This window comes from Pelodiscus sinensis, chromosome 1 (genome assembly GCF_052426305.1).
Source record: "Pelodiscus sinensis isolate ZL-2025 chromosome 1, ASM5242630v1, whole genome shotgun sequence".
NCBI lineage: Eukaryota > Metazoa > Chordata > Testudines > Trionychidae > Pelodiscus > Pelodiscus sinensis.
In genome coordinates this window covers 176,807,473-176,821,133 of record NC_143052.1, presented here as the reverse complement: position 1 = coordinate 176,821,133, position 13,661 = coordinate 176,807,473, and the positions used below count along the sequence as shown (strand labels likewise).

The 13,661-nt window shown below is 41.1% G+C and overlaps 1 protein-coding gene across 2 annotated transcripts in view; it reads left to right on the top strand.

Annotated features, from left to right (window-relative positions):
* SAMSN1 (SAM domain, SH3 domain and nuclear localization signals 1) overlaps positions 1-13,661 on the top strand; it is a 136,969-nt gene that overhangs the window by 17,506 nt on the left and 105,802 nt on the right. For both annotated transcript variants that reach the window (XM_075909842.2, XM_075909844.2), the window contains exons 4-5: positions 7,158-7,198; positions 9,830-9,867. In XM_075909842.2, coding sequence (XP_075765957.1) covers positions 7,158-7,198; positions 9,830-9,867 — 79 coding nt within the window. The remainder of the gene's footprint in view (positions 1-7,157; positions 7,199-9,829; positions 9,868-13,661) is intronic.

Genomic DNA, 13,661 nt, shown 5'->3' with positions numbered 1-13,661 from the left:
AGGAAATAGCGAGGGAAGCATTGGACACCAACGGGCGTTGAGCCCATGGCTGTAGATGACGATGATGATAACTGGCTGGATAATTGTTCTCAAAGAGTAGTTATTAATGGTTCACAGTCATACTGAAAGGGCATAACAAGTGGGATCCCCGGGGTCTATTTTGGGGCCGGTTCTGTTCAATATCTTCATTAATGATTTGGATATTAACATTAAGTTTGCAGATGATACCAAGCTGGGAGGGGTTGCAAGTGCTACGGAGGATAGGGTTATAATTGAAAATTATCCGAACAAACTGCAGAAATGATCGGAGGTAAATAGGATGAAGTTTAATAAGGACAATTGCAAAGTACTCCACTTAGGAAGTAACAATCAGTTTCATACATACAGAACAATCAGTTTCATACATACAGAATGGGAAGTGACTGTCTAGGAAGGAGTACTGCAGAAAGGCAGCTAGGGGTCATAGTGGACCACAAGCTAAATATGCATCAACAGTGTAACACTGTTGCAAAAAAAAGAAAACATGATTCTAGGATGTATTAACAGGAGTGTTGTGAGCAAGACATGAGAAGTCATTCTTCTGCTCTATTCTGCACTGATTAGGCCTCAGTTGGAGTATTGTGTCCAATTCTGGGCACCATGTTTTAAGAAAGAGATTGTCAAACTGAAGAAGGTCCAGGAAAGCAACAAAAATGATTCAAGGTCTAGAAAAAATGACCTATGAGGGAATACTGAAAGAACTGGGCTTGTTTAGTTTAGAAAAGAGAAGACTGAGAGGGGACATGATAGTATCTAAAAGAGTGTTACAAGGAGGTGGGAAAAATTGTTCTCCTTGACTGCTGCTGATAGGACAAGAAACGATGGGCTTAAATTGCAGCAAGGGAGGTTTAGGTTGGACATTAGGAAAAACTTCCTAACTGACAGGGTGGTTAAACACTGGAATAAATTTCCTAGCTAGGTTGTGGAATCTCTACCACTGGAGATATTTAAGAGCAAGTTGGATAGACATCTTTCAGAGATGATCTAGATGATGCTTGGTCCTTCTGTGAGGGGAGATGCTGGACTTGATGACCTCTCAAGGTCCCTTCCAGTTCTATTATTCTATGATTAAGGACACCGAATGGATAACTAATAGTGCTTATCCAACAATTGGTACTACAGGTTGCACTTCCTTTAACTGGGACTCTCTGGTCTGGCATAATCTTTGATCGAGGAGGACCACAGATGCTCCTGGTATAAGGAGGTCAGGCCACATGGCTGGAATGGTGGCATAGGGAGATTCAGCCAGGAGTCCCATGTTGAAGGAGGGGTGAGTGGTGCAGCAGGTAGTTCTGGCCGCTGCTGCCGGGTGATAGCAGGGCCCAGCAGTAGCCACAGAGCCCCAGCAGCCATGGAGCCCTGGCAGCCCCAATAGCCACAGAATCTTGGTCCAGGTAGCCATGGAGCTCCAGCCTGGGAGCCACAGCCAGGCAGGCAGCAGTGGGGCTCATCTGGAGTCCTAGCTGGGGGCAGCACAGGACATGTTGGGAGGGACCTCCCCTCGTTTGACAAATCCCCTTGTTCAGGACCAATCAGGTCCCGAGGGTGCTGAACAAGGGAAGTCCAACCTGTATAGAGAGAGATTCACAATGTCAAACTGAATTGCAACATTACAAAGCACAGGAGAGAATTAAAGGATAGTGTGACCGTTTTACCTCTTCTGCCCTCTTTCCCCATTCCCTCCTTGTTTCAATGGGATTAAATCAGGCTGTATTCATTATTTTAATGTAGGGTTGGGCTTTAGAAATTATGATTTAACTAAATGAAAATAATCAACCTTCTGGACACACAATTTTGACTGAGCCAGACTAGAGAAGCAGATGGGATTTACAATCCATATCCATTAGAAAATACAAGATTTTAATCTGCACGAATTGCACCAAAACATGCACATTGTTTAGTGAATTTTTTACAGCACACAGTGGATGCTCCACAAAAAATCAATGAAAAACAGCATTCGGAATAACCCACCATTTCAGCCCTCACTCATTTCACATCTTTCAGTTTCCTTCAATGGCATATTTCAGAGCTGATTCTCTTACGTTTCACTCCATTAAAATTCAGCATCAGTAGAAGTGCTGCTAAATCAGTTAAACAAACTGCACAGTCACCAGGTATTAATGAGACACATACAAAGATGGTCAGGGGAGTTATTTTGTTTTGGTTTTTCAGGAAAATTCAGTTGAGTAGTTAGCTAAAAATAACGTCTGCATGCTGTGTCACTGTGCTGGCTGCAGAATCAACGTGGTTATTTATAAAATAGTCTCTAGAAATGGAAACTGAGATTAGTGATGACGTTTGAGCTGTAAGGGCCTGTTAAAAAATGCAGCTAAGGCCCATGTGCTATGCATAATCTCACTTGCTATTTCTAGCATGTTGGTTGCCAGACTTACACCTTATGTGCAGCCATGAAGCTTATAAACTGAGCCCATTTGTCCTCCTCCCCCATTTTAAATTACATCACTCAGTTCCATTCCACAGGGTGCTCCCCCACACTTGGTAGCTTCTAAGCATCATTCACTTTCTAGTGCTCTAATTCAGGAATGCACATGCTTAACTGCATTGATGAATAGGGAGTGTTTTGAGCATGCGTGTAAGTGTTTTGCTGACTTGAGGCCTAGCATAGCCCATATTGTGTTCTTCATGCATGAACCTTATTAAAAAACTGATGCTTTGAAGTCAAAGTGTTTCTCTTAGAGGGATCACCTTTCTCTTCATTGCCATATTGCTGCAGCTATGACCAGAAGAGAGGTTCAGTCTTGATGCCCTTTGCTTTAAAAGATGGGGGCTGGACATAGAGCAAAGGGCCTTGAGCTGTGGAACAAAATTCCCTGTTTGGAGTGAAACATACCTTCAGGGAACACTGCATCTGTCTGAACAATTTGCTGCAAAGGCAGACATTAGCCAGCCCATGATGTCACCCAGACTGCAGCGTGCCCTACTCCACAGCCCTCAGAGCTGTACAGAGCCCTGGGCCTCTTTGAATCACTGGGCCCTGGGGCAACTGCCCGCTTCCCCCCATCCCCCTTTGGAGGGCCTGTTTGCCGTCTACTTGAATCAATTTGACAGTCATAGTACTTTAAAAATCCATACATTTCAAGATTTCAGCTATTTAAATCTGAAATTTCAGGGTGTTGTAATTGTAGGGATCCTGACCCAAAAAGGAGTTGTTCGGGTATATTGCGACATATGCACCCCCTGGCCTTTGGGGTGAGGGTACTCAGGGGTGTGGACACTGCCTAGTCGGCTGCTGGGTCATAGGCAACCCCTTTTAGTCTGTGAGAAACAACTCATGGTCTAGGGTAGTATAGCCTAATGGCTAAAGTCAATAGGGGTTAGCCCTTATCCCAGAGCAATACAGTCGAATGGCCAGAGTCAATAGGGTTTATCCCTTAACTCAGGATGGCTCAGTCTAACAGCCAGAGTCAATAAAAGAGGGTGGCCCTTAGCCCAGGGCCAGACTAAATAAGGGGTACACAGTCTAACAACCAGAGTCAGTAAAAGGGGGAGCCCTTAACTCACAGAAGCATGGCCTAATGGCCAGAATCAATAAGTTGAGGGCAACAGCCCCAGTAGGGGGACCCAGGTACACCTTACTCCACTGGGCTCTGGAGCTCCTGTTGGAGGTCCTTCTCCTCCCATAGCCAGCCCAGAATGAGCGGACCAGCATTTGGAACATGCCCAGTCTGGGTGAAGGGGTAGGTTTTCTTCCGCCCACAGGGTTTTAATCCCACCTTGTTCAGTGCCGGGTGCCACAAGAGTAATGTAGGGGTTTGTACTACTGATAACCTTACTTCTGTATTGCTGCCGGTGGCGACTCTGCCTTCAAAGCTGGGCAGCTGGAGAATAGTGTTATTTATCATTGGACCCCAGGGCAGACTTTTATGAGAATTGCCAATGTCCTAGAGAAGCCCTACTGCAGGTAGTAGAGGAGAAACTGAGAGGACCAACCTCTATTCTGCAAATAGAATATAGTCAGAAATCTTGGTAATATGCTGGTGATAATCCAGCTCTTTTCCACAGCTACATTGATATTACATTGCAAATAATTGATTTTTGTGCCTAAGGTAAGCTAGTCAGACTAAGCCATGACAAGAAGCAGGTCTGTTGTGTAAGTAGGTACAATTTTTACATACTCATTTTCAGACCGCTATCATACTTTAATATTTTAGTCACTGTTTCAGTATGTCCAGTAAAGCACCAGCAAAGCCATGTAACAGCATATAAACATCTAAGTAGATTTAAATAAACACTTGTTGAAGCATAGATCTGAAATGATAGTCCAAACAGGCCCACCTATATTTTCATATTCAGTGCCAATGGAAAATGAAGGGATGTTCTATGTCAGGCTTCCGGCTTTACAGTGTATGAGTTTATTAATAATTGATTAGAATAATAAAACAATACATTGTCACTAATTAATTTCTGGATGGGTGAATAAATTGATATTTGGTGTATTGTGATCTTTTTCCAATGAGGAAAATGAGACATGCAGAACTAATTCTACATGGTCATAAAATATTCAGTTGGGACTAATCTTCCCATATTTCCCAATGAGTGAATTGGGAGTCTCTCCTGTCCAGTATTCCCTGTAAGCTGTGCTCTTGTGTGATCACTCAGGAGAGATTCAAACTCAGCTGATTAGCTGAGTGTCCACAGCAAAGTTTAGTTTCTACTGGTGGTGCAAAATCATACATGTCTCGGTGCACATAAACATGTATTCTGCTCATGGATGGAAAAAAAATCCATACATGAATGGAAAGGATTAGAGGGAACATTGCTTCTGTCTTGTGTTAATATTGTCTCTTGGTTGACAACACATAAAATAGATGGATTCTGGTTTATAAAGTTCTTTCTAGGACTGTTGGCTGCAAAGCCAGAGGTGCAATTCAACTTGAGGCACTGACCTGCTAAGGATTTGGAGGGCATTTAATCCTTAATAATATTGACCAAAGGTCTCAGACACCCAAACACGATTCTTCCCCTGTGAACATTATTGACAAATCAAAGTGCATCAATATGTTACAGCAGTTGTTGGAACTATGCTTTCCAAGAAAACTCTCTGATATATTGCTCTTACAACCTCTCTGCACTTACTGTATATTTGAGGGAGGAGGACAGTAGAAGGGCACAGCAGGGAGAATAAACATATCTTTTCTAGAGTTTTATCTACACCTTTATCAGACACAGCACCATAAAAGCATTACAATTAACACCTGTGAACTCTTCCTAGTTTTTCATATAGCACTTTGTGTGGAACACTGTATTTTGTCCTTATAGGTACAATGATGAAGTAGCAAATTTGGAACATTGAAAAAGGTAATCTTTTATCTGGGTAAATTCTAGATCTTGCCTGAGTTGAAAGTGCATTAATTAATTCTGGTTTGTGATGTGGACTTCTGTGTGTTAGGATCTGAGCCTAACTTAATGAAGCTATTTCTCTTAGGGCAACTAATAGCCTCCTATGAACATCCTAAGACTGAAATATTGTACTTTAATCTGCAAGACATTCATAGTAAATTGCATGCAGCATGTCAAAGAAAAGACTGAATATTGCTTACTATTTTGATTTGTGCTCTGCACTAGTGAACAAATCTCCAGGTGCATAAAGATTTTTTTTAAAGCACATATAATAATCAAAATGCCAGGTCACTAATTGAACCTTCTACTCCAGCTAAAATAACCCCACACAATCTATATGGAAGTATCCCCTTTAACCTTTTTTCCAAAAGAGACATGAAAAGTGCGTAACAAGTCGTTTAATACTTAAATTTCACATTTGATTGACCCCTCCCCATATTTTACATTAAATTTTATGGAGGAATTTCTTTAGATCCAATGGTGTTGATCACAATATAAAAACACAGATGGTATTAAATGAAAAAACTTAAGTGAAATAAAATAAAAAGAAGTATGAGGGAAATAGCTGCAAAGTTATTTATATTACTTTTTCTTTTTCTGAATGTATCACTGTCTATCCAGTCAAAATAGGGTGCATCACAAGCATTTTCCCCTTATTTTTGCTTCCATCACAGGCATCAACAGACATGAAACTGATTTATTGTCCACACATTGTGTATAAAAGGGTGTCAAATAATATTGCAATTAGAGATTCTGTTCTAACCTAATTTGTCTTCTGCAGCCGTTCTTGAAATTAAGCTTACTTCAAGACCAAGGTGGGTCCAACTGACCTAAAGACTGAGGATTTAACTCCTCCCCCCCTCAAAATAAGCTTCCTGATATCTTTCGTACATTGATTTTCCATGCATTTAAACAAAGATACACAGCTTGCATCTTTCTTCTTCCTTCTAAAGCCATATTCTTATCCAATGGGCAAGTATGTGCATACATGTACTAATACGTGCAGCTATTTTGAACTTTATAAGAGAATATTTCTAGGAATCACACTGTTGAACAAATAAGGCACTTGCTAGCTGATAAGAATAATGAGGGTTGATTTTTCAGAGATTTTATGCTTGAAAGGGTCAATTTCAGTGTCTTGTGCACTCATTGGGAAACATATCTCATTGGGAAGTATATATTTCAAATCCCTGAAAACCAAACCTCCTAGAGTTCGACTACATATCTTTTCCATGGTATAGTGTCTCCCTACCTAAAATATTGAAAATACTTTATATACTAGTATGTAATAAACATAAATAGAAAAGAATATAATAGCTTCTTTCATACCCTGTGTTGTACAAGGAATATTATATGTGGATTAGCCTCAGAGGGGTAGCTATGTTAGTCTGTAACTTTAAAAGAAAATCACAGTCCTGTGGCACCTTAGATTCTAATGAATATATTATATTATGAGCTTTGGGAATAAAGCCCACTTCATCAGATGAGTTGGAGTGGAAATAACAGAATCTAGAGTATATATAACAACAAAAACAGTTACCTGTCAATTGTAGGACTAGTGTTAATGATGCTAGTTGACTCAGGCTGGATGTGTCCCATTCATAGCTTTTGATGTGTAAATGTGAATATCAAAGCCAGGGGAAACTGTCTCTGTAGTGCATTAACCAGTTAATATCCTTATTCAAGCCCAAGTTGATAGTGTTGAATGTGGATTAAATTTTATTGTATTTCACAGATATTCTTCTGTCTTTTTAAAGGAATTTTCTGATTTTGAGAACACTCTGACAAGAAAGAAAAAGTAAGTTGAGTTCATGTCAAGTTCTATACTTGTCAGTATTTTTGTCTGTACATCCTAACCTTGTCATTTTTATTATAAATTGCACATGTATTATTAATGGTGTATAAATATTCTAAAAGTATTGCAGATTGCAAAGAAAGTTACAAGCTCAAAATGCATTACCAAAGGTCCTTCACCATTGCTTTTTTCATATGCATAAAGCCTTCCATTCAAAAGAAAGGATCCAGGACATCCAAAATCAAATGCAGTGAATCCTTGTTAATCAGAGCTTGCCAGGACCATATGTCTGTTTTTCTGAAAGATTTAAGTGGTAACCCAGTTTCTAGTATGTTTGTACCATTGACCTGATAATCTTTTGAAGGGTTTTTAGTTATGTTTAATCCAAATAAAAAATTAGTTTGCAAAATGATTTGGATTAACCAGACTGTATTTTCTAAAGTATTTCTGTGACAGCAGCATTGTTTGAGTATGTTGTACGTGAGCCAATGTTATGATTTGGGCTAATGACCAGTAAATACTAACAGTCTAGGGAGAAGCTAGTAGAGGAATTTACTGAGAATTCTTTGTTGGCTTAAGAATGCAGGTTATTGCATTGCTAAAGAGGTCTTTTTCAAATGAAATCTCATCTAATGGGATGTTTGAAAGAGAGCTTAACTGTCTGTCTATGACAGACATGAAAATCCCTGGACTCCATATGAATTATGTGTTTAGTTTTGCTATTTATAATGTAGACTCTAATAACTTCAGAATAAGTGTTGCCAGCAAATATAGCTGAGACACCAAAGTATTCAAAGATAAAAGGAAAACTTCAAGATCTTGGCCAATGTTCTTATTATAGATCTGCTAAAATGCTAAGAACACTGATTTATAAGTGTACTATGATTTTTGAAATTTTACTGGTTGTTGGTCAGTATTTTGATATATACTGATCCTTGTGAAAATGTTCACAAGTTTCAAAAGTGTAATGAATTTTAGCATGAATGATTGTTCACATACTGCAACTTAATCATTTGTGATTTGTTCATTGTTCCCATGTGACTTGTCTACTTTAACTCTACTGGTACAGTTTAAAGCAGCACTACCCTCCTAGCATTTATAGTGGTATATATGGGCTTTATGCCTGTATAGATTATACTCTACATGAAGGGGAGTAATTATATCAGTGTGTAAGACACCTTAATATAGGTATAACTGTGTCCATGATTGAGTATTTACTGGTATAACTATTGCAATAAAACAACACACTACTAACTGACATATTTATGTAGCTCAGAGGGATAGCTGAGTTAATTTGTAATTTTAAAAATAATGAGTAGTCCTGTGGCACCTTAGCGACTTACAAAATATATATAATATCATGAGGTTTCATGGGCAAAAGTCACTTCTTTATGAGCTTGAGTGTTATGGTTTATTTATATGGTAAAATTTAGTAGTGTAGGTTAAATTTTTTCAATAACTCTCATCACTGGTTAGAAACAGTAACATATGACTCAGATAACCAACAATACAATACAAAATAAAAGTGAATGATCCAAGTCAAAACTTTGCAAACAACCTTTAATCTGGAAGTCCAGTTGTTTGATCTATGTCTATAAATAAAAAAAATAGTAAGTAGGAAGAAAATAGATTCACTCAACCTGAAAAATGTAACCATCTTGATACTCAAATCATACCACCACAGGTAGATCAGAAATTTCCTGTTTTCTGCAGAACATTGTATAGCTGCCAGAGGGAGGTGGATAGGATGGAAAAAATAATTCACAAGCTAACATTATATTGATTCAGAGTGATTAATTTTTTAATTGAACTTGGTATACACATCTAATGATAATATATAAAACTAAATGACTCCAAATGGATATATGTGGAAAGAATTATCACAGTCTATAGGTATATTACTATCAAATACAGGTATCCAAAAACTAGTAGAAGATTGAGGTGAAAATTTGGACTCAGATTTTGGGCATCTTAAAGTCAGTTATGTTCAGATCCACGATTTTGGTTCATTCCATTAGCAAAGTAGCACATTTCAGCTTCTAAAACAAGGGTGAGCAATAAAATGGTGGTGGTTCACCAGGATTAGTTGCTGCCACTATATTTACCTGTGCCTTTACAGGTATGGGGGAATGCAGTTCCTATTGCCTGGGAACACGATCCATAGCCAATGGGAGCTGCAATCCCCCATACCTATGGAGGCGCAGGTAAATATGGTGGAGTGGGGGTTTGCCAGGGGCTAATTTTTTTAGTGGATGAGGCCTTCAGGCCAGTGTTTGCTCACCCCTGTTCTAGAGGGCTACAATTCTGAGATGATTCTGATCATCTCGATGAAAAATATCTCCTTGTGTCTTCTTGACAGGCTATTTAACTGTACTGCTAATGCTTTTCCATTCCAAAATGAAACTCCAACAATAATGGCTTTTCGGAATAAACTTTCAAAACTCCATTATGGAATGTGTGATTGTGTGTATGAGAAAAGTTAGATAACTCGATTTAAAGCCAGTGGAAGTAGCACAGCTAAATTTGTACACACTGCTTTGAAGAATTTGTCAGAAAATATCAGTAAATAAATATATTTATTGTACTTGTTAACTCTAAATGGCAGCTAATGATACACTCTTTGATTTCTTTCAGATCCATCCAGAAGTCCATGTCTGAAAATGAAGCATTTGGTTAGTAACTTCTAAACTATTTTCTGTTTGTGCTAATTGCTCAGAGTCAAATTCAGTGAAAACTTAGTTTTGCTTTCATGATGTTGCAGCCCAGCCAAAGAAGAAAAAATGTATGTAATAAAATCATAGAACTACAGGGCTAGAGGAAAGCTCAAGAGGTCATTGAGTCCATCCCTGTCACAAGGCAGCTACTCTTTATATGAGAGTTTCTGTATAAGGATAAAAGAAGTAAAAAACAAAGGTGATATCATGGTAGGGATCTGTCAGCCGACGGTCAGGGCAGTGTGTGTGTGTTTCCGAGAAAAGGTTTAACATCCGTGTTTTCACTGCTAGGACCGGGGTACCATCACAGAGGGTAGCCAGCAGGCCAACAGATGCCCCTTTATAGGAAGAGCTTATTACACCTCAGATTTCTGCTGCTAGGATGCAGAATCCTTTCACAGTGGGCAGTCTGGGAAAGACTGAGAGATGCCACAATGCATCTGTCACCTGGGAGTGACACAAATCCAAATGCCTGAGCTCTTCCTATACCTGTCCCTTATGACCGGCTGAAGTTCTTTTAAATTGTGCTTGGTTCTGTTACAGCAACTGAAAGAGTCAAGTTAAAGCTTAAACAGTTACAGGTTTATTAAAAAGACGTATAAAAGCATATGGTTACAATGGCTATTGCTCTATTTCTTAAATGCTAGCAAATATAGATTTAAAAAAAAATAGTTACTGTGACGGGGCGACCCCCGCCCGTCCCTGGGACGCGGCAGGGCAGGCCTTTTTAGCCGCAAGGGGGGGGTCTGCCAGGGGTGCGCGACGTGCACTCACGCCGCGCCAGGACAGGGGAAGCGGGTCGCTCTGCCGGCAAGCGGCCGCGCGGTGGCAGATGGCGCGGGGGGGGGGTAGCGCAGGCGGCGTTCCTCCGCCCAGATGGACAGGGCGGCCCACCAATCAGGAGATAGCAGGGGCGGTGCCCTCCCGCCTTGATTGACGGGGCTGCCAGCCAATCAGGGGGCCGGACGGGCGGTGCTAACACCCGCCCGATGACGTGCAGGGGAAAGGGAAACCCGGCGGGAACTTTAAAAGTGGAGCCCCTTCCGCCCGACGGGGGGGAGGAAGGAGTGAGTGGTGGTGAACCCGGAGGGGAGGACAGCGGGGAGAGGAGAGGCGAGCGGCGGCTAAAACGCCCCTCCCCCTGGGAGCCCAGACCCGGTGGCCAGACAGGCTACAGGACCAGCCCCGGCGTGAAGGGGTGTGGGTACGGATCTCCGACCGCCAGCCTGTCAGACGAACCCAAGGTGACCACCCCGAGGAGGAGGGCCACCTGGGGAGGGAAAGGAAGCAGCCCAGGGCAGAGCTCGTTCGAGCTTGCGGGCTGACAAGTTGCGGCAGGAGCCCTGTCAGCTGGACTGGTACTCGCTAGTTCCGTGTCCTTAGGGCCCTGGGCTGGGGCCCGTGAGTGAGGGTGGGCCCGGGCCCCCCTTTCCCTCCCCCTCAGTAGCGGAGGGAGTACTCGGTCAGAAGACCGGCGGCATTGCGACAAAGTGTGCAATCGACCACTAGGACCCCCGCTCCCGCCGGGAAAGCGGGAAGACTGGTTACTGTGGGTCTCGAGCCCGCGCGGGACGGGGGCCCGAGGGCGCGAAGACCCGACGGGCATGGACCCCCTAGTACAGTTACAAAGAAAATAAAGATAGAAAATAGAAATAATGGTACCAAGTGACAACTTAATCTTTAAAGAGCTCTAAATCTATGTGTACACTTAAGTCAAAAGACCACATCCAGGTACAATTTTTACCCCTTTCTGTGCCTCTCGACTCCAGTGAGTCAAGCCAGAGCCGGTCTCTCAATTCCTAGGAAAGATGAATACGAGGTGGGCGTCCCCTTAAAACCTCAGGAAATCAAACACCTAATCCGACCAGCAGATAGATGGTAGATTGACACTCAGAGTAAATGTGCTGCTAGACCCATCTTTATACCCCTGGAGGCCCATATCCTCTTTCTTATCTTAAGATGCCAAATTGTACTAGTCCGTTTTGTAGCGCCAGTTCTTACAAGCAAGTTTCAAGTTAATTTACACTTGCAAGAGAGATAACTAAATTGTAAGCACTAGACATTTTTTTTTACTAAGCAAAAGATTCCTCCCCCCGCAGACAGCTGTGTGTTCGTATCAATATAGGTTAAGTCAAGAGCACTCCTTAGCAGCCTCTTAGTCAGCAATTAGCATATCTCTGTTTACAGCCATTCATGGTCACACAGCCTAAGCCTTCTGCTCTGTGTGCCCTGTATGCTCCAGGCAAGCAAAAATGGATGTTACAGGGGAGTCTCTGTCTGGCTACAGGATCTCCTACAGAACATCTAACCAGAAAAAATGGGTAAAACTTTTTTGAACTACTAATAAAATCTTCCAGAGCACTGGACTTGGTGGTGATGGGGGACTTCAGCTATCCAGTATATCCTTCCCATAACACATAAAGCCGGGGTCACCAAATGAAATTAATAGATATCAGGTTTAAACAAACAAAAATAAATATTTCTTTACATAATGCACAATGAACCTGTGGAACTCCTTGACAGACAGTGTTGTGAAGGTCAAGGCTATAACAGGGGTCCAAAAAGAATTAGATAAATTCATGGAGGATAAGTCTATCAGAAGTCATCAGCCAGGATGGGAAGAGTAGGTTTCCATAGCATCTATCAGAAGCTGGGCATGGGTGACAGGGGATGAGTCTCTATATGTTCTGTTCATTCCCCCCTAGAACATCTGGCATTGGCCTCTGTCAGAAGACAGGCTGCTAGGCTAGATGGATCTTTGGTATGACCCAGTATGACTATTCTTATGTTATCTTCTTATACATGTAACACTGCTGATACAGATTATCTAAAAACTTCTTGGAATATATTTTTTTTCATTTCAGAAGGTGGAGAAAACTACTGGAGGCGGGGCTGTTCTAGATTTGATTTTAACGAACAGGGAGGAACTGGTTGAGAATTTGGAAGGCAGCTTAGGTGAACCTGATCATGAAATGAGGGAGTTCACGATTTTAAGGAATGGTAGGAGAGAGAACACCAAAATAAAGACAATGGATTTCAAGAAAGCAGACTTTAGCAAACTTAGGGAATTGGTAGGTAAGGTCCCATTAAAAGCAAGTCTAAGAGGAAAAACAATCAAAGACAGTTGGCAGTTTTTCAAATGGACATTATTAAGGGCACAAGAATAAACTATTCCATTGTGTAGAAAAGATAGGAAGTACGTCAAGAGACCACCCTGGCTAAACCAGGAGATCTTGAATGATCTAAAAATCAAAAAAGAAGTCCTACAAAAAAGTGGAACCTGGTCAAATTATAAAGGATGAATACAAACAAATAACAACAAATATGTAGGAGCAAAATTAAAAAGGCCCAGGCACAAAAAAACCCTCAAACTAGTTAGAGACAGAAAGGGTAACAGAAAAACATTATACAAATATATTCCAAGCAGAGGAAGAACAAGGACTGAGTAGGCCCATTACTCAACGAAGAGGGAAAAACAATAACAGAAAATGTGGAAATGGCAGAGGTGCTTAATGACTTCTTTATTATGGTTTTAACCAAGAAGGTTGGTGATGATTGGATGCATAGCATAGAGAATGCTAGAGAAAATGAGGTAAATTCAGAAGCTAAAAAAGAAAAAGAACAAGTTAAAAATTACGTAGACAAGTTAGACATTTTCAAATCACCAGGGCCTGATAAAATGCATCCTAGAACACGCAGGGAGGTGATTGGGTCATTATCTATCATCTTTGAAAAGTCATGGAATAAAGAGG